Consider the following 19,262-nt stretch of genomic DNA (forward strand, 5'->3'; position numbering starts at 1 on the left):
TCGTTTTGTAATCCTCTTTGTCTTTTTGTCAAACTAATGAATATGTATCTCTTTTGGGTGTAGATACCTAAAGGTACCGTTGTTTTATCAGCGTAATTCATCGTTAAAATTCCCTTTACGTTCGCCCCCTAGGTAAAAGGGATTTTTATACGTCTGGACATCAGCCAAATACAGCTGAGTTATAGGTGATAGATCACAAAGTAGATTGTCACTACCTGGCTTGACCAGTTCCTTTTAGCACGTACTAAATCATAGACGTATGCAAATTAATACAGCTTTTAAATTTGGAGATATGGCCATCATGATGGGAATTTCCCTGTGGAAGTTTTATGGTTTATTACGCGACAGGGAAAAGGACATGATTTGATTTACTGTGCAATTTTGGAGGTCATGATCAAATTTGCTACATCTGTTATTAAATGCGCCAGTGAGAGCTTTGTGGGGCTATACTAATTGTATCATCTTATCATTTTTGTTGCATATCATGAATGAAAGATTAAAAGCATTGCACAACAAGCTCTTTTATTTAGTATGTTTAGAAATTAGATTTTGAATTCCTGAAGGTATGCATAAAAAGAAACATACTGCCTAGAAAGACGCATATAAAGTAGTTTGCTCAAAATGGTTTATACTCTTAAGTTTTATCTGGTAATACATTATTTATACAATTACTTATCTATTGGTCTTTTGGGAGTAATTCTCTCAAAGAAATGTAAAAGATAAATTCTTAATGTAACATTTGATGTAATAAAATGCAGGCATATCTCAAAGTCTTATTCGTCACTTTCTAATTATCTAAACATTATTGATAATATCATTATTTAGTGTCTTGAGTTTCAAATTTATGTCACTTTCTTAGATAAAGAAATAATGTTTAACTGTAGTTAGTTCAGGTAGAAAATATGTACTAATGTATTACGAGGTTCCCAATTGTCTGATATATTTCATTCCTTATCAATATGCAACGCTGCATTATTTATCATAATGGCATCCAGGTTCATTTCGTACGCTGTCTGCTGCTCAATCGATCGGAATAGATGTGGTGCACGCAGGATGATATTCCTGACTCGGAGTGCAGGCTACCAGTCTTACCGCTCAGCTCAGGGCCAATTTATCAGCTCACCCATATCTGAATTATTAATATCATGTAATGTAGCTATAGATTTGCAAAAAGGGACTTTCTAAATCATTCTTGTGACGTTTTCCTTGTGTACTAGATTAGACAAATACTATACTCCTCTCTCAGTGCGATCGTTTTTTTTCATCATAAGTCATCGGACGGCAGGTAATGTTCAAATGCATATGCACATTTTTAAAAAAAAATGGAAAGATATCAATTGTAGAGTATAATTCTTTGGGGACTAGTTGAATTTTCAATTTTCTATTTGGTAAAAATATGGAACAGTGACATTATGCATTAGCGTACATTGTCTAGACATTGACAACAAATTGTGATTTATAATAGTGTCTTGGTGATGGAGAATTTCAGAATTTGGGAGGGGGGACTTTTCAGTTTGCAGTTTTTTCAGTGAATTTTTGCCATTTCATGTAGAAATACAACATGTTTTCCTATTTTGTAAGAAACATTGGAATAAACTTACACCCCAAGCAATGTTTGGTGAATGTTATGAACATCATTAGTCACTAGTGTGTCCACACCATAGCTTTAGCCAGTGTAAAGATAAGCATAATTCTTTGACCGTGATAATAAAAAAGGTCTGCATCTCCAGACTAATTTTCAACAGGTCAGTACCTCATATCCTTCAGGGTGTTAAAGGAAAATTGTACTGGGAAATGGAGGCTCTGTGAATTGTGTTTTGATGATAGGTTTGGGTACACAGCAGGAAAATAGCTCACCTTAACAAAGTCTACTCTATGAGACGAAAAGGACATTTTGGAAGACAATACCGCAGGCATCCTTTTAGTCACGTAGATTTTTAGAGATTGGCCAATGTTTTTCGGTCACTGAGCCCTTCATAATTTTGAATTCAGATAGGATAAAGACCCAGTGTTCTCACCAGAAAAGAGTGATTCGTTTGAGCATTGAATTGTTTTAGAAATCATCAAACCGATTCATTTTTTTGAGTGTGAACGGGTCAGATTTTATGGCCGTAAATAAAATAAAATATACTTGACTGGGGGATTTTTTAAAATTCAATGACCAAAGGTAGTTAACAGTGCAATGTCGACTTAAGTTTAGGAAAGCCAGTCGACCATGGGTTGACATGATCTAATATAGCTGTGGGTGGCGGGGGTTAGGAAGAAGTATTTTAATTTGTTTGAATAATGTATGTGGGCGGCTTGTATCAGGTAGTCTTTTGGGTCGTGTGTTATTTGGTATAATTATAAGTTGATTTGGGTGGTGGGAATTTAACCATTACTGTGCCTGTATAGTCCCACAGCAAAAAGAAGATATGAAATTTCCCTTAGCATGTAAAAGGTTAACCATGATGTCAATACTAGAAAAAGTAGAATGTTACCAGAGAGTAGTGTTTCTCTTGCCACATATGAAGCAGGACCAGTTTGTTATTGTTTGTGGGGGCGGGGTAAGACACATACATTAACTGTTTTCACATTCCCAGGATGCATTGCACCAGGGGGGTAGCATTTCCATGTGGATGAACTTGACTTGAGTTGGCATGCATATAGATAAAATACTGTCAATATCTAAGATATGGCAATAATGGATAAGAAAGAAGTAATGATTACAGACTAATTAAGAAGTTGGTTCTGGCATCACCCATTCTATATTTTGAAATAGCCCCAGAACAAGCCACGTGAGGCATCTCTTTATTTTTGGGTACCGCCCATAAATAGCTAGAACCAGCTTATAGATGATACAAAACTAGTAACCGTTTTCTGTCAGCGACATCGCATATTTGCCCCACAGATTATATCAATATGCTATGGGATATAGGGTTGACTCAACTACATTAAAAGAATGACCAGAAAATTGAGTTTTAAAATCCAGGTTTGATGCCCTGAAATTGCATTGGATGGTCCAGTGTGAGAAACATGCAATAGAATTAACGGAGCCCAAATCAGACAGCTGGCATGTTGACAGGGGCACTGCCCCCCACCCACTCACCTCCCTTCATTGCCAAGTTGGAATTCCTTTATAGATCACATGGACACAAGGAACTGGAGCTTTCCATGTCCTGATCACCAGCTTACCACTTGTAGTTGGACAGAATCCCAGGATGCTTCCGACACCTTGTAAAATTACATGTTTACACTTCGCTGTGAAAAACCCAACTTGATCATAATCTATTTGCATGTAAAAAATCTTGTTCCTGAAATCCTTTGAACAGTGTTTTATTATTATATAATATTACATCTGTCTGTATTGAATGTTTAACTTTAAGATGTGGGATACACTGCAATTGTTTTTGCTACCAGAACCAATCTTCCATGTCTTTTTAGCATAAACAACTTATGTTAAAGGTCATATTTATTTAGTCTTTAGGATATCCCTCTAATTCCATATCTCTTCTGTAAAAGTGCAATAACATGTATAGTTTTCTCATACTTCTTGTAATAAGAAGAGTTATTTCGAGAATTGTTTCATTCAAATGTAAAGCATACATATGTGCAAATTGGACAGTTTTGATTCTTGCCAAAACTTACGTCAGTCTCACTATAACCTGTCAGAATTTTGATCCTAAGTTGGTTTCCATATGTAAGATATGTTCCTTGTTTAAGAAAAAAATGAACTGAAGCAGCATTTCTGTAATCTCAAGTTTAAGAGCTTGACTTGGGATGTTTGACCTTTGACAATTATCCTGGTTTCCCAATTCCAAGGTCATCTCCAGAGACAGTCATTGTTACAATTTCCATGGTTGTTCTTGGAAGGCACATGTATAAATTTCATGTTTTATTTTTGACGTTGACAACTTTTGGAAAGTACAGCTTGCTGTTGTGAATGAAATATTTTCTACTTAATTCTAGCCTGTCATTGTAGGTAATGTTTGTGGACCATCCGATAGCTAGATATGTGATATACAACTATCATCAAAGTTTGATATAATCATGCCGTATAATATGCTGCCTACGCATACACGTATGCGGATCGTGTGTGGGACAAATGTTGCAGAGATATGATTAAATTTATTTGTCTGCAAATGAGAGCCATAGACATGATCTGATGAAATTTCCGAGGGCTTTGCAAAACCTGCGTAATTATGCAAGATTGCAACCGTGAATGCAGGGTCGGAAATTACTTCTCATATTCTGTTTAGGAAGGACAAGTTCAGTAGTCTGTCCTATATTGTGAGGATGCGGCCACAACAATTAGATAAATGTGTTAGTTCTCAGATTTTTTCAGAAAAAAATTGAAGCCACAGGGCAAAAAAAAACAAAAACATCTTAGGCAGCCTATGATAGTCCCAAATGCTATGATAGGAGCCATGAAGTCAACATACCAGGCTGGTTTGTAATTTCAACTTTTAATCAAACCACAACATTGATAGACAGAAAAATTATAACAACTCTGAAGAGAAGAGACTTCCTTCAACTGTTGTGGCCAAAATATGAGCTTTTTGGAGTTGGTTCAGAGGCTGAAATGTTTATTTTGCAAATCAGAAAAAAATGAAGCTGGCGAATCCGTGAACCAACAAATCAAATAGGTGTGGCCGACGTCATCTTCCATATGCCAAGTTTTCAAGGCCCTGATGAGGCCTTAGATTTTTGTATTCCAAACGACGCCCGTTCATTTTGAGACTAGCCAGGGTGATGAGGTAATGCTTTACAAGGTGACATCACCCAACATCGGCCATATGCACGGTCGCGCCGAGTCATCAGGCCCCGTGCAGCGTCCCTGTCATTGGAACAGATCAAATGATAAATAATTACCACACAATCATCTTATCTTTTCCTTGATGCAACGTTCTGTCGGATTCTGTATGCTACATGAACACCACCCAGCATGGCATCACCTGTACTTGCATTAAACCAGCACCCGCCTTAAATGAAATAACATTAATACGGCCTGATAGCAGTCCTAAATTGGAATCTGATTTTGTAGCAGCCTGGCAAGCCCCGTATTACTCTCCTATCACTGATTGTTGATCTTCCCAATGGCAAATTTGGATGCAGAGACGTCGCATTTATGACTTATGACTTCCGGTATGAGCTGCTATTTTGTATTCCAGGTAGACGTGCATTTTGTTATGATATTAGATAAGCATGTCAAGGGTACAAAATATCATGCAACAATATTCCTCTCTCTTTCTTCAAGATGGGGTTTATTGATAGATATAAAAAATATCTTATAAGGAATTAAATTATTCTGGTCATATGCCATAGTGTAATAATACCCTGAAGTTAATATAATATGCAGAATTAGAAAATAATGCATATAGATTCAATACCGGTAGATACAATTTAAAACACAAGACTAAATACTTGGATAGACACACATTAATTCTTCATCTTTAATTTTGATAATTATCTGCTTTCTTGAATAGAGTAAATGATATCAAATACAGTACCGTATTATTGGTAGGTATTGGTAAGCTGTACGGTACTTCCTCTATTGTAATAATTGGATTTAGTCTATTTTAGCACCATATATCCTTCAAACGTCTTACAGAGAAGGGGGAAAGATAATTGAATTACAGAATATTAAACTGTAATTAGGACCATCTGGTAGTGTTAACCTTCTTCTTGCTACCTCAACCCGCATCCAATACAAATTTCTTGCCCAAAGTCTACCTCAGCAGGGAAAAGGTTAAAAGATATATCATGTTGCACACAAAATATTGAAATGTTTATCTTTTGGAGGATGACTTGTCAGTCAGGCTAATGACAACTAATATCCACATACCAAGGAGAAAGATTTTATTTTGACCATAATGAACATTCCCTACTTCTCATATTTGTAGTCCCTATGGTGGTGTCATGTAGTTCTAATGTAGAAACAGGTGTTACATAGGGGAGTATGGTCAGTGAAATCAAAAGCGTTCTGCCTTTGGAACCGTTATGAATAGAGGCTTTCACATGGGCATGAAATGGCTGGGAAAAATATGATCATTGAATTTAACTGTATGCTCTATTGGAAATACCAAGCTGCTTCAAGAGAATTCGTTTCTATACTTTCTAAGCATTGTAGCTTGGAACTGTTCTTGGAATACTGTCCCATTTATATTGGAAAGGGTCTTTAAAAAGATATTTTTAAATATTTTGCTGACTCCCCTGAATTTTGAAATTAAATGCCATTTCAGTTGACTGATTAGGGGTAAATATACATTTTTCAGTAATATGCAAAATTGCAGAATGTCAAAGTTTTGTTCTGCAATTTAGGAATACTTCATGCAACTACACACTTAAAAGTCCGGATCTCAACCCTTGGCATACAAAAAATTGCATGTTGGAAAACATTTTACATGCAAGTTGAAAAATACATGCAAAATTTGTTGTATATTATAGAGTCAGTATTTAACACCAAAGCCATTAAACACTATTGAACCCCAAGCCTGATTTAGTCTGCAAAATTGCAGGTTTCTTGATTTTTCTTCTGTAATTTTAAAAATGTCCCTGCAAAATGCAGACTGCGGATGGGTATTTCTAACACTGCTGATTTTACATAGTACTGTACAGTAACAAAGGAAGGTCTTCAGTGGTCTAAACCTTAAGTCAGGTGGAATAAACAAGAGAAAATTGCTACAGGAAGAAACACTGCTCCACCCTGAATAATTAGTTTTCCCTCGAACTTGATTTTCTCTTTACACACAAAAGATGTCCCTCCAGTTGTAGAGAAGCCTTGTTAGCGCAGAGGTTTCATCAATTGTGCTGGAAAACTCAATAGAGAAGCTTTTATCCCGCTGAAACTAATTGTGTAGACACATGTCTAATAATATAGTGGCTGAAAGCCAGCTTGCTGAAGGGTCATTTAGCTGTCTTGATAGGCTGTTAGAAAGGTACAATAGGGATGTCAACAATAGAATATTAAGTTACATTGAAGAGGAAATTGTCAGCTGTTTTTGGAGATAGGTTTACATCTGAATTGTCAATGTTGACAAAGATTTTCTGGGACAGAAGGTTGTAACAAAGCCAAATCGTGATGTCATGTCTCACTACAATTATTTGCAGTATAATTTCTCTGTCCTTTATAGACCCTGTTGTTTCATGTCATCTACTCTAACCACCAGTGAACGTTTGTAATTGGCCTGAAAATTAATATAACATTCTGCGTATTCTCAATATTTGGCAGGTGTACTAAAGGAGTGTAATTGGGTATCTCAGTGTTCTGCGATATTGCAGAATGTCAAAATATTTTGTTCTGCAATTCAGACATACATTTTCCAAGTACACACTCGTATTAGTAAGTCTGGACCTAGCCTCACCTAACTCGAAATTTTTCTTTCTACAAAATTGCAGGTTGTTTTATCTTTCCTTTTAAAATATTGAAAATGTCTCTGTAAAATGCAGACCGCAGTTGGGTATTTCTAATCTGGTTCTTTAAGAAAATGTAATTTATCGTAAACAATGACTTAAAAATGCTGCCTGAATATGTTGGCAGTGCAGTGTACAAATTGGCTTCCGGTTGCGTAGCTTGGAAAAATTTCTCATTTTGTTGAGGAGACGCCAGCCCATACCAGACATTATGTTTTCAGCATACGAGACAGCAGACACTAATCTACTAGATTGGACTGTGGAGAGTCATGTGGAAGACATGTATTCACAAAAAAACATTTTTCAATCTACAGTCTACGAACATTGTAAAACATTGATTGATTTAAAACAATTCAAGCTTTCTCCATATTGATGTAATGGGTCGAATTTGGAAACCAGGATACTTTGTTTTTAGTAATTGTTTACAAACTGTAAGTTTGATCAAGGATTTAGTCATGAAAGTCTTTTCTTAGAAGTCTAAGAATCATTTCTAGGAAGACAATCATGCATCAAATCTTTAACTGTTTCTTGTCTAAAAGTAGTATTGAATAAATGATTATATTTTCATATGCTATATACATTGTATTAGATGTTAATGCTATGGAAACTACTTTTAGTAGAATTGTAGTACATATAACTTAGGGGATGGGCAAGTGGTAGTAGAAATATGTCATGTATGCATGTCTGTGTGTGAGAAAAGGGAAGTGACGAAGGGAAAACCCATTTAGTCATGGACAAGACATGACAACAATTTTTGCTCCAGTGGAAAGTGTCATCACAATTCTCAATACTTTGTATATATCCAGATATTAAGTGGAAAGGGTACTTACAAGTTTACATAGCTGAAGATTGACGTAGAAATGAAGAAATGCTTTGGGAAAGATCTGGTTGATTCTAGTTCAGTTTGTTTATGTCTCACAAGTAGATTACTGACTGGTGACAACAGGAAGTGATAGGAAACTCCCTCATGTCATGTTATCAGTCACACTGGCTAAACATTTCAGTGGGTTAAAATCTTGGGCGTGTATACAGAGTTATAGACCTGGTGCACATGCAGGTTAACGCAGGTAAAATTGGAGCTGTGCAGGGTATTTCTGATGCCTACTAGTACTTGCGCCTAACCTGTACTGGTCCATGTACTTGGTATATGCAGGTTAGTACAGGTAAAATTGAAGCTGTGCAGGTATTTCTGATGTCTACCTGCACCTAACATACATGTACTGGGTTTATATACAAATGTAGGAAGGTGTATGTAGATTTTTATTTGCTGTTACCACCTTTGAAGTATAGAAGAAATGATGGCAATGGTTTCCGAACAGTTTTAGTATGATCCACACTTCCTAAATTCTGATTGGTGAAGGTAAAATTTGTCTAGTGCAGACAATTGTGAATTGTGGATAAAATACTTTGAGAACTGTTTTATGTTCTAGACCAAGCATTTTCTTTCAGGTTTACTTTTAGTGCTCATGCCTTGAAGGTGAATTTATCCCTACTGCTATCAGCAGATAGTAAAGGGGCTCAGTACTTAATTGGTTGTGGGCGGGAAAGCTGGCTTATCCAGAATGTTTCAATTACCATCTGTTTGAGCTATGGACAAAGACATCTCAGTCAAATTAATTACCCAGAACAATTGATCGGTATCAGGGATCCTTGCTTGGTCATAAAAGTTTGATGGGGAAGAAAAGCTTGCTCTGAAACTTATCATCCCAACACTTCATTTTGTATTTAACGTTATTTTTGATATGTTGTATACATACATGCATCTTTCATAGTTGTGGAAATCTGAAAAGATGATATTTCCTGTTGAAATTTCCATGTTGTAATCAACATTTATGTAGTCATAATTAGAATCAGCCAATAATTTTACCATCACATAAGATGTGCCTAAAACAGGCATGTCATAAATGTGTCATAATTTGTATGTAATTCGTAATTTAACAAACTTTGTATAACTAAGAGTCAATGATACATTTTTTTTGTCTTATGACAAGTGTCACGCTTAACTTGAAATTCAAGCGTCTTCCACTGAAAGTTTGTGTATGTTTTGTTTTTCTATTGTCAGAAGTCAGGAATGTTTGTAGTTCGGTAAATTTGTTTAGGCTAAACAAATTGTCCTGACGCCAACAGGTACTGACTCAACCACCCAAATTATTGGTCATAGTTAGGTCATGTATATAATTAGTCTGACTGTAAGAAATGAAAAAAATTGAAATATGTGATAGTCCTGTAAGAATACTATAATTCACTATTTTTTGCGGTACTTTTACGTCTGTACTGCAAACTTATCATTACCTTAAATGATTTGCTGACTTTTTTTGCTGCACCTGCCGCCACCATGAACATATATCTCCAGGAACATGTCCATTTTTCTCAGTCAGAATGCAAACTTTTGCTACCACGAACATTAAATGACTTACAGTATTAGAACTTTGACAATCATGCTTTTTCACATGTTGTAATATAACTTCAGCAAAACATTGGTATTTGGTTATTTTCTTAAGTAATTTTTTTTGTACTTCAAAACTCATAATGCCTTTCTGTACAGTGTCAAAACAATTGCGTCCTGCTTTTGATAAATACACAAAACACGTGAATATTATGGAGGTTTTGGCTCTTTGTCTGGGAACATTAAACTGTCACACCTGTTGCCAGAATGGTGCAAAATGAGCCACGTCCTTATATGGTATTACACAGGAAGTGATGCGTGGTGCTGGTGGGCCCCTTACAGGATAAAAGGGGAGTATTTTGACTGGCACACGTTTGTGTTGGGTTTCAGGAGAGGTCAGGACAAGGTTCCTGGTTGCATAGGTCAAAATACAGCTGGAAGTTGTGTCCTAGAACATGTCCTTGAGTACACTATAACATTGGAAGGACAAGCAAAAGGTTGTGTTCCGTTTAAAGGTGGGTCTTTTGAGATAATGAGTAGAAACGTTTCATGTCTACTGTGTACTAAGCTCGTTCAAGACTCGAAACAATGCGTGGTTGCCATATTTTCCTTACATCTATTGTCTTTATGACTTGTGCTTTTTAATTCTTTGCCTCCTAATTTTTATTTACTATAAGACAAGTGCTAGTGCAGTATTGGGCGACTATAATTTTATCCATTTGATGATAGATTTTATAAACGTCAAAATTTACTTTCTGACCTTTACAAGAATGTGTGGGCTGACATCTCAATGTGTGTGACTAACGGTTATTGTACAGATATACTATTGTGAGTGGGAAAAATCTATAACCATTTATTGACATTATGTATCATGAAGTGTAAATTTACTGAAATGCATAATATGATTTTCAACAATATTTTATATGTCGAATTTGGTCAGTTGAATTGTTTTAATGCAAAGTTTTTTTGTTCAAGTTGTGTAATATGCATAGAACACTGATACTTTACATTACATCACAAGAAATGTATATACTGAAAATGTACAGAAATTTCTTGGGTGAAAAGAAATGCTATGGCTACATATATTATTTTTACACTGCGTTGGCCGAGTTTCTTCTTTCGTTTGTCCATTGTCCAGTCATAGCAGGTGAAGCAAGATTCCTCCCGAGGAAAAGGGTTGTCTTGTTGGTTTCCCAGCTGTTTGCATAGTTACCCTGTGAGTAATAGCTGTAAGCTCTGCAGCACTTAGGCTAATGCTGACTACTGCTCGTCCCCAATTTCATGGCACACGCAATTAAATACAGCGTTTCTTTCCATGTATTGCATGGTAGATTTTAATCTTGAACAAGTCGTAAATTAACGTAATCATAGTATTCATATGTTTATCTATATGAATCTTTCTTGATCTGATATAATTTTTACATTCAGGATTTATTGTCAAATTGTAGAATTTCATGTTTGAAATGCTCAGAATGGTACCATGCGTATTTCACATTGTATTTGTGCTGAAATGTACAATTAGAACTATGTTACGGATACAGGTACCTTTGCCTGTTCACTGTTCTTCAAACAAATAGTTGACTTGATAGTGCCTAATTGTAATTGGCATGTTACAGGGTTGGACAAGTTTTCAAAAATCCACTTGCCCTATTGGGCAAGTACATGGACATCTCCACTTGCCCGAACCAACTTTTCACTTGCCCAAAATAAACGACATTTTTATATGCATTTTCACTACCAGCAAGAAAACTATTTTCATTTTAGAGTTATCAAAATAAGGTGGTTTGAGACTTAATATAATATCATTATGGCCAAATCATGAGTAATTTTGCTCCAAATACCATAGCGGGTATACTTCGCATCCCAAAAATTTACTTTCCCAATCGGGCAAGTACAGGGGGATATTCACTTGCCCGAACAGTACTTTTACTTGCCCTGGGCAAGTGGGCAATGGGACTTGTCCAACCCTGTGTTAGACAAGGTGGCATTGTTGCTGACCAGGTATGGTGGTGGGAAAATACAGGACGGTTAGGTCTCTTAAAAATACGGCGAGGGGGAAATTTTCGTATGTAAATGTCTATGATAATATTCCAGTCACTATGAAACAGTATGATAACAGCATATGCTATGTTGCTTTTGTTAGACTATGGGAAAATCGCAAAGAGGTAGATGTATATTATACCTGTATATGATTAGCAACAAAGAAGGTCTTTGCAACAATATGGAGGGTTGCTAATATTTGTACTTTGCCTTGCATTGTATTGTATTCCTGGGTGCTAACCGAAATAGGGAACACATTTTAAAAGTCCTAGCTTTCGAGGGAACAGTGCTTGGTGACCTTTCAGCATTTGTGCAATAACAAACTTTTGAAATCAGGTCATACTGTTAATGATAAACTTGCTCTGTGTTTGACTCACTCAGCTAACTGGAACGCTTTGACCCTTAAACAATACAATGATGTCATAACGGGTGTTGGCATTGCTTGTCTCGATAGTGAAGCATATTTACATTGTGACGTAACCCTTTCTAGCTGCTTATCTGTCCTTCTAACTGGCCTGTGCTGGAAAAGGTTGTTACATTCTACAGTTGTGTGTCTACTGGTAGCATGTACACACAATCACCTAGCCGGTTTTAGATTTGGGACACGTAACTTTGAACTTTGAACCTCTTGACGTGGGGCCGGGTTTGTTTGCAGGCGTTACCTTTCCGGGCCAGATTATAGCTTCACGTCATGAATTCAAACAGTGAGCACCATTGTCGTCGGTTGCGTTACTTGCGGAATTTAAAAGGGATTTTGTACAACAGTCCAGTTGGAACTATCAGGTCAGGTTACTGTGCTCTGTTTCCAGTGCGGAATTTTTGGGAAGGGAGAAAGTGAAGTCTTGAATTACCTCTCTTCGTCTGAAGCGTCTACTTCATTGACCAGGAGAAAATCTCGAAAAGTAGGACTGCAGTTGACATATGTATGCAGCTGTACATATACAGCATAAGAAGTGCTAGTTGTATAGGACCTATCAATGTGATACTATCATTCGTTTTTGGATATTACTTATTCATAGTTTTACATTTAAACAGGAAATGTTATGCTTATACAATGTGTGTACGTAATTTTTAATTGCTGCTTCTAATTTGTAGCCATGACCCTATTTTGACTCGATGACAATTTTACATATGTCTGTCTACAAGTTTTGAAATATGCTGTTTGTATCATTTTCTCCAATATGAGCCTTAATCAACTATAATGAGTCTTTAATGAATTCTTGCTATTTTGTATGTTATAGTTGGTCAACATAAATTTTATTAAAATAAAGTATGTAGTCTAAATGTTGTTCTTTTTATATTTCTTCATAGGAACAACTGCAACTGTCCTAGTATGGATGTCCAACCTTGTTACCATCAGTAAAGCTGATGCCACTGGTCTACAGCAAGATACCCACCTGCACATCATGTGACAGCTTTCCTGCACATCACTACAAGTAGCCAATAGAATCCTAGCTGCCCAAGTCATCCACCAACCACCGAAGAGATTTGCGTGAACATCAGTATTATAATATAAGTCGTATCTGCTGCTATAGGATTATCGACAAACTCGAAGAAAATGGCGAAGACCAAGGAAATGCGGACTTTTAACATCAGCGTCGTCGGACTTTCCGGAACAGAGAGGGACAAGGGAGCGCAAGGAGTGGGGAAGTCGTGTTTATGCAACCGTTTTGTACGCCCGCTGGCAGACAACTACTTCCACGAACATATCTCGGTGCTGAGTCAGAGCGATTTCGGCGGCCGCGTTGTCAATAACGACCACTTCCTCTACTGGGGAGAGGTGACAAAGACTTGGGACGAAGGACAGGACTTCACATTTCATGTCGTGGAACAGACAGAATTTATCGATGACACGTCATTCCAGACTTTAAGGACCTCCACCTTCATGCCGTACATCAAGCGAGCGGCTGTGGCAAAGGTGGTGTCCGCAGAGAAACTCATGTACATTTGTAAGGATCAGTTAGGTGGGTCTGCATTGCAAACATTCTCTATTTATTCTCAGGTTCTTTAGCCAGCACCCATTTTTCTGTCAATTGCAGCATCTTTGTAGCGTTTGATGGAAAAAATTTCATACCATTCTGTCAAACTTGACGGACAAAACTGACACAAAAAGACAGGTAAAGGGTGAAGGCCAAAGGCTGTAAAAACTTCCTTTCCAAGTGTCTAGAAAAGGAGATGAATTTATGCTATTCAGTAATTTTTTCTCTCATTGATGACTTTGTTAGTCAAACTGTTCTTAAACTGAAGCTAATTTTGAAGCTTAAATTTGGCTAACGTTGGAAGTTCAGGACCTGTGAAGTGGCAGTCTTTATTGTATCCAGTTATGATTACAGAAATTATCGGCAAAATGTCAGAGGTATGGTTCACTCACCATGCCCTTTTCAATTCCTCGAAGTTTATGACCTTTTTTTTCTTACAATCTTTTTTGAATGGCACTTTAGAATACTAATATTTTAATAGGAAAGCTGTTTGGGCCCCATTTGAATTCATGACTAGCAAAATTTCACAGTCTGAGGAAAATGGACAATGTTCACGGAACTTAAACATAAACGTAAACCTATGAAAATATCTTGGTCCAGTGGTGCGCCCACAAAAAAAACTTGGTGCACAGCTCCAAATTTGGGTGCACTTAGATGCACATGCACCCAGTATTTTGAGCCCTGAAAAGTGACAGTGAAAACAGTGAACATTAAAGTGCAGTGAAAAAATTGGAATAATTACGTATTCTTTTTCTCCTAGGTATTGAACAGGACTTTGAACAGAAGACAATGCCAGAAGGGAAGCTGAACATCGATGGATTTATCCTTGTCTGCGACGTGAGTCTGGTCCAGAATCGGCCACAGGAAGACCAAATGCGCTTCCTCCAGAACTGCTTCACAAACCTAGCAAAAACCAAGAAGCCCGCCCTTCTAGTAGCAACCAAATGCGACGACGCTGTGGACCAGTATTTGAGAGAGGCGCGGGACTTTGCGTCCAATCGGAGAGTCGGCATCCCCCTCGTCGAGACGTCAGCGCACGAGAATGTGAACGTGGACCTGGCGTTCGTCGTGCTAGCGCAAATGATCGACAAGTCCAGAGGTCAGAGATCATTTGTTATCAAAATTGGGTAAAACAAGTGTTGGCTATGTCCAGAACTATTGTATACTTTAAAGTCTTCATCTATAAAACAAATTCTACTGTGGATTTCAAAGTATTGTATTGGATTCATAGATTTTAAAGTCCTCATCTATAAAAAGAAATCTGCTATAATAGATTTCGAAGTATTATATTGGATCCATTATATCCAACACACGAAGAATTTCTCTCACCTGGATCTTTCGACCAGTTCCTCTTGTCTTCCTCAGTAGACTGACCCAGTGAAGCTTGTCACGTGTTGACGACACACTTCAGAGAAACCACGTGACAAGCCTCACTGGGTCAGTCTACTGAGGAAGACCAGAGTGACTGGTCAAAAACTCTAGGTGAGAAAACTTTGTGTTGGATCTCAAGTCTTAACACTTTAAACTTTTCTTCTGTAGGGAAGTCTAAGATCATCCCTTTCCATGAAGCGGCGCTGAGACGTAAGGAGGTACTGGACGTGGCGACAGAGGCTTACCAGAACCTGGTGGTACGGACAGTACGAGACTACCACGACACATGGAACTCTGTCAGCAAGAAACTGGAGAGAGAACCAGACTTCCAGCACTACTGCGACTTACTGGGGAAGGTGCAAATATTTTTAAATTTCTATTCCAACATTTAATACAACACATGGCAACGGCATACTCAAGTTTTTTTCCAACTTATTGTTATGCTGTCATCAACGCAGGCAAACGCGTGAACGGACAACAGATACTCATTTTCACCCGAGTAAAGTTAGGAAATTAATATAAAGTGCGTTTCCCAAGGGCACAACAAGATAAGTGGCAATGCAGGATTCAAACTCGGGACCTCTTTGTTCCGAGAAAAGAAATGGCGTCTGTGTGGTGTAGTGTTCTAATTCCTTGATGTATTTCTTGGAGTGTGAGAGAATCCTTTTGGGCTAAAAAATTCCCATTATGTGTTGTTTACATGGTGTTGTTCTTGTTGTTGTTTGTCTTAGATGTCAGCTAAGAAGCTGTTCAGACGACACATCAAGAAGTTGAAGGAGGAACATCAGGCCAGGAAGCAAGTGGAGTACCTGAGTCAGCTGCCACGAGCCCTGGACGCACTCGCTCCAAGTCTAGACCTCATCTTAGACAGGTCAGCATTTTTGCCTTGTTTTAACTGTAATTTCCAACTTGGGATTGGACTTATCCAAATTTTCAACTGTACAACTCCAGTCTTTGTCAAGGCATGAGTGTCCTAGCAGCTATTTTTGGTACTGCAGCAATTGTTGGTACTGATATTGTATTATCTTTTTATCACATTGTCTTCCTTGTACTCATCAAGTCTAGGAAAAAAATGTTATGTTTCCTGTTTCAGTCTTTAAAAATTTAGGGTCGGTAGGTAGGGGTATCTTTTTTCTTTCTTTTTTTATTAGACTTTAGCAATCTCTAGTGATACAATGTATACAATACAGTTTAACGAAGAAAAACTTCCATGTGGACACTTTCATTTTCAATGTCAATGTTGGAAAACCAATTGTACAACATTTCATTAATTAGGTATCAGATGATGGAGCTAGAAAAGGTCAATCAGCTCGAAATATAATATGTCCCTTGCAGTGGTCCACCCTAGAAAAAGGCTAGGGTCAGCAGTTTTTTATAGGGTCAGTCAGGAAACACAACATTTTTTTTCTAGACCTCATCAATTTGTATGAACATACTAGTAGATAAAATGTATACATTCATGAGTGTTTCTTTTGAAATTCACACTTCTCCTTTTCCTCTGTTCTTGCAGGACTTGGCCGAGTGTACAGAACATCCTCCAGAGACAGGACCAGTTTGAGGAGTGGTTTGTTGTCCTGCCGGACGACATGCCCTGGCGGGAGAGTGACCACGTGGACAACCTGGTGGACAAGAGAATACCCTTCGACCTGCTGGAGATGCCCGAGGCTGAAACTGTCTTTAAGAACCACGTCAACAAACTACAAGCTGCGCAGAAGAAGGAAAGGTATCAAAAGTCTTACAGGCATTCAGTGAGATTTCAGGGCGGCAGAACAAAAAACATTCTGGATAAGGAAATCTGTCTGATATGGGCATTTACTGACATTTCTTACTAATCTTAGCATTTTTGTCATCATTTTATTCTTCAAGCATTTGAAATAGCCAAAAACAATACTACATGTACCTCCTATAGTGCTTGTACAGTATAGAAATGGAGATGGGCACTGCCCTATATGCCACATGTGTGGGTCTAAGCCACCAGTATACAGGTGTAGATTTAGTGCTGCCAGGCATTTTCAATGTACTAAATTAATGTAGCCATAGTCTTTTGTATCCACCCTTTTAAGAATTTCTTTTCCATCTATTTTCTCTCTGTGTGGCAAGTCAATAATGTACAATCCTGGCATGATAGTAATCCCTGTTGTCTTGTTTGTTTGTTTTTCCAGAATGAAGCATGAGTTCAGGAAGTTACTGGAACACACAGGACATGTTTTACCTGGGAAGCCTTGGGAAGATGTGCACATATTCCTTATGGAGGAAGAGAGCTACCAGGTAATTTTCTTGTAATTTGTAAAAATTTGGGTCAAGTCAAGTCAAGTCAAGTGAAGAAATTCATGTAGGTGTAAAGTCCCACCTGCAATCCAAGGAGCTGGACAGACAACGCAAGAGACACGAACAGTGCCTATCCACGGCATTCTTGTGTGAAAACTGTGGCAAGTACTGCAGAAGTAATGCTGGTTTGGCGGCACACCGCCGCACCCATCGTACTTGATTGGAGCAGATCGTCCGTCAGGACGACAAGACTGATGATGAAAGTGCCTTCCCCAAGCCCCAATTTTACCTGTGCATATGCACCCAGTATTTGGAGTCCTGGATTGTTATTCTCACTAGAGCTGTGTATAAACATGTAATCCTTTATTACCGGTACTGTACCTAAATAATTTCACACTAATTATATGCCTATTTAGTAACCTAAAATGTGTAAATAGCCGTTCCCCCATGGGTCTCAAAGTAGGGACAGTGTACCCGTACCTGTACCTATAATTTGTTTAGGTACACAGGTCTAATTCTCGCCATGCTTCTGTCCTTAGGAACTGACGGAGGGTGAAAAGATCGACATCTACAGTTGTCACCAGCGGGAGTTGATCGATCGGGCGCGGGAAGACTTCCAGGAGCTCCTGTTCGAGAGAGCCGACCTGTTCGCACGCCTCGATCCCCACGAACAGATTTCCCACCAAGACTTGGTCGACATCAAGGAAGCATTGCAGGATGAATCCAGGTAAATATTGTGTCATCATATTTTTCCCTAGGCCTTAAGTGTTTGTTCTGTTTGTATCAAGTTGTTTTGATTCTATCGCCACGACACACCTTTGCCCACGCTGCCAAAAGGGTTACAACTTCACAGAAATTTGTATCCTATGGAGTCTTGTTGAGATTAAAATCATGCTTTTTTTTCACCTGTAGATACCAGGCCCTAGCCAGACTAGACAATGAGAGGGATGTGTTGTTACTGAAGCACATCGGCTTCATCACATGTCCCTCCAAGGAGACCTGTCTCAGTGGACCCAACTGTATGGAGAATTTGTTGCAGAATGCTGTGGACACTGCTGTACACAGGTCGGTTTTCTTTGTTTATTTTGAGCTTTTCACTAGTTTGTTTATTCATGAAATATTCAAGTGGTATTGTGCATAGCACTTGGTCAGAATGTCTCGTTTAAAATGTTTTGTAGGAAAAGATATTGTCTGTAATGGGTAAAATTCTAATAAAAACATGCCTTTCAATGCAAAATGAGCCAAAATTTGGTGTCCCTTAAACCAAAAAATGCAACAACATCAATTCCAATGTCAAATTTTCGAAAGCAGCACATGTGGCTCAGACAAAATATGTTCGAATTATTCGGTGGAACATTTGGATGCCCATGTGATAACCTGGCTATACTGCTAGTTATCACACGGGCCGGAATTAAAATTAACACCCATAGTGTATGTTATCGTGGCCCAGGTATGACATAAAAGTTAGTATATGTGCCAATAAACAAGTAGTGTCAGGAAAAAACGTTGTGTTTTTGTCTTCAGACCGACATCTTGGAACAGACACAGCCAGTGGATGTTTGACCCCAACGCTTCACAACTCAACATAGTCATACTGGGCGCAGACGGACTGGCAGATGAACTAGCTAATGAGATAAAGGTAACTTGTGCCTTACTCAGCTCTTAGATTCAAAGTCTTAGAATTATATGATAATCATATTCTTTGATTCTTACATGAAAGCATGCATGTTACCTTCCTTTCTTTTATTGCAGTTCTTCTAAAGTTATATATTTCAGACTTCAACATTTCAAGCACTGATGTGAAATTTTATGGTTCATAACTGACA

The 19,262-nt window shown here is 38.0% G+C and overlaps 1 protein-coding gene across 8 annotated transcripts in view; it reads left to right on the plus strand.

Annotated features, from left to right (window-relative positions):
• Positions 1-19,262, plus strand: part of LOC109462328 (rho GTPase-activating protein 5-like) — a 50,515-nt gene that overhangs the window by 9,649 nt on the left and 21,604 nt on the right. For all 8 annotated transcript variants that reach the window (XM_019758860.1, XM_019758859.1, XM_019758861.1 and 5 more), the window contains exons 2-10: positions 13,130-13,782; positions 14,558-14,896; positions 15,337-15,524; positions 15,900-16,039; positions 16,679-16,891; positions 17,331-17,436; positions 17,976-18,163; positions 18,349-18,501; positions 18,961-19,075. In XM_019758860.1, coding sequence (XP_019614419.1) covers positions 13,377-13,782; positions 14,558-14,896; positions 15,337-15,524; positions 15,900-16,039; positions 16,679-16,891; positions 17,331-17,436; positions 17,976-18,163; positions 18,349-18,501; positions 18,961-19,075 — 1,848 coding nt within the window. In that variant the 5' untranslated portion in view covers positions 13,130-13,376. The remainder of the gene's footprint in view (positions 1-13,129; positions 13,783-14,557; positions 14,897-15,336; positions 15,525-15,899; positions 16,040-16,678; positions 16,892-17,330; positions 17,437-17,975; positions 18,164-18,348; positions 18,502-18,960; positions 19,076-19,262) is intronic.

Source organism: Branchiostoma belcheri, unplaced genomic scaffold (genome assembly GCF_001625305.1).
Source record: "Branchiostoma belcheri isolate BF01 breed outbred unplaced genomic scaffold, Haploidv18h27 scaffold115, whole genome shotgun sequence".
Taxonomy (NCBI): Eukaryota; Metazoa; Chordata; class Leptocardii; order Amphioxiformes; family Branchiostomatidae; genus Branchiostoma; species Branchiostoma belcheri.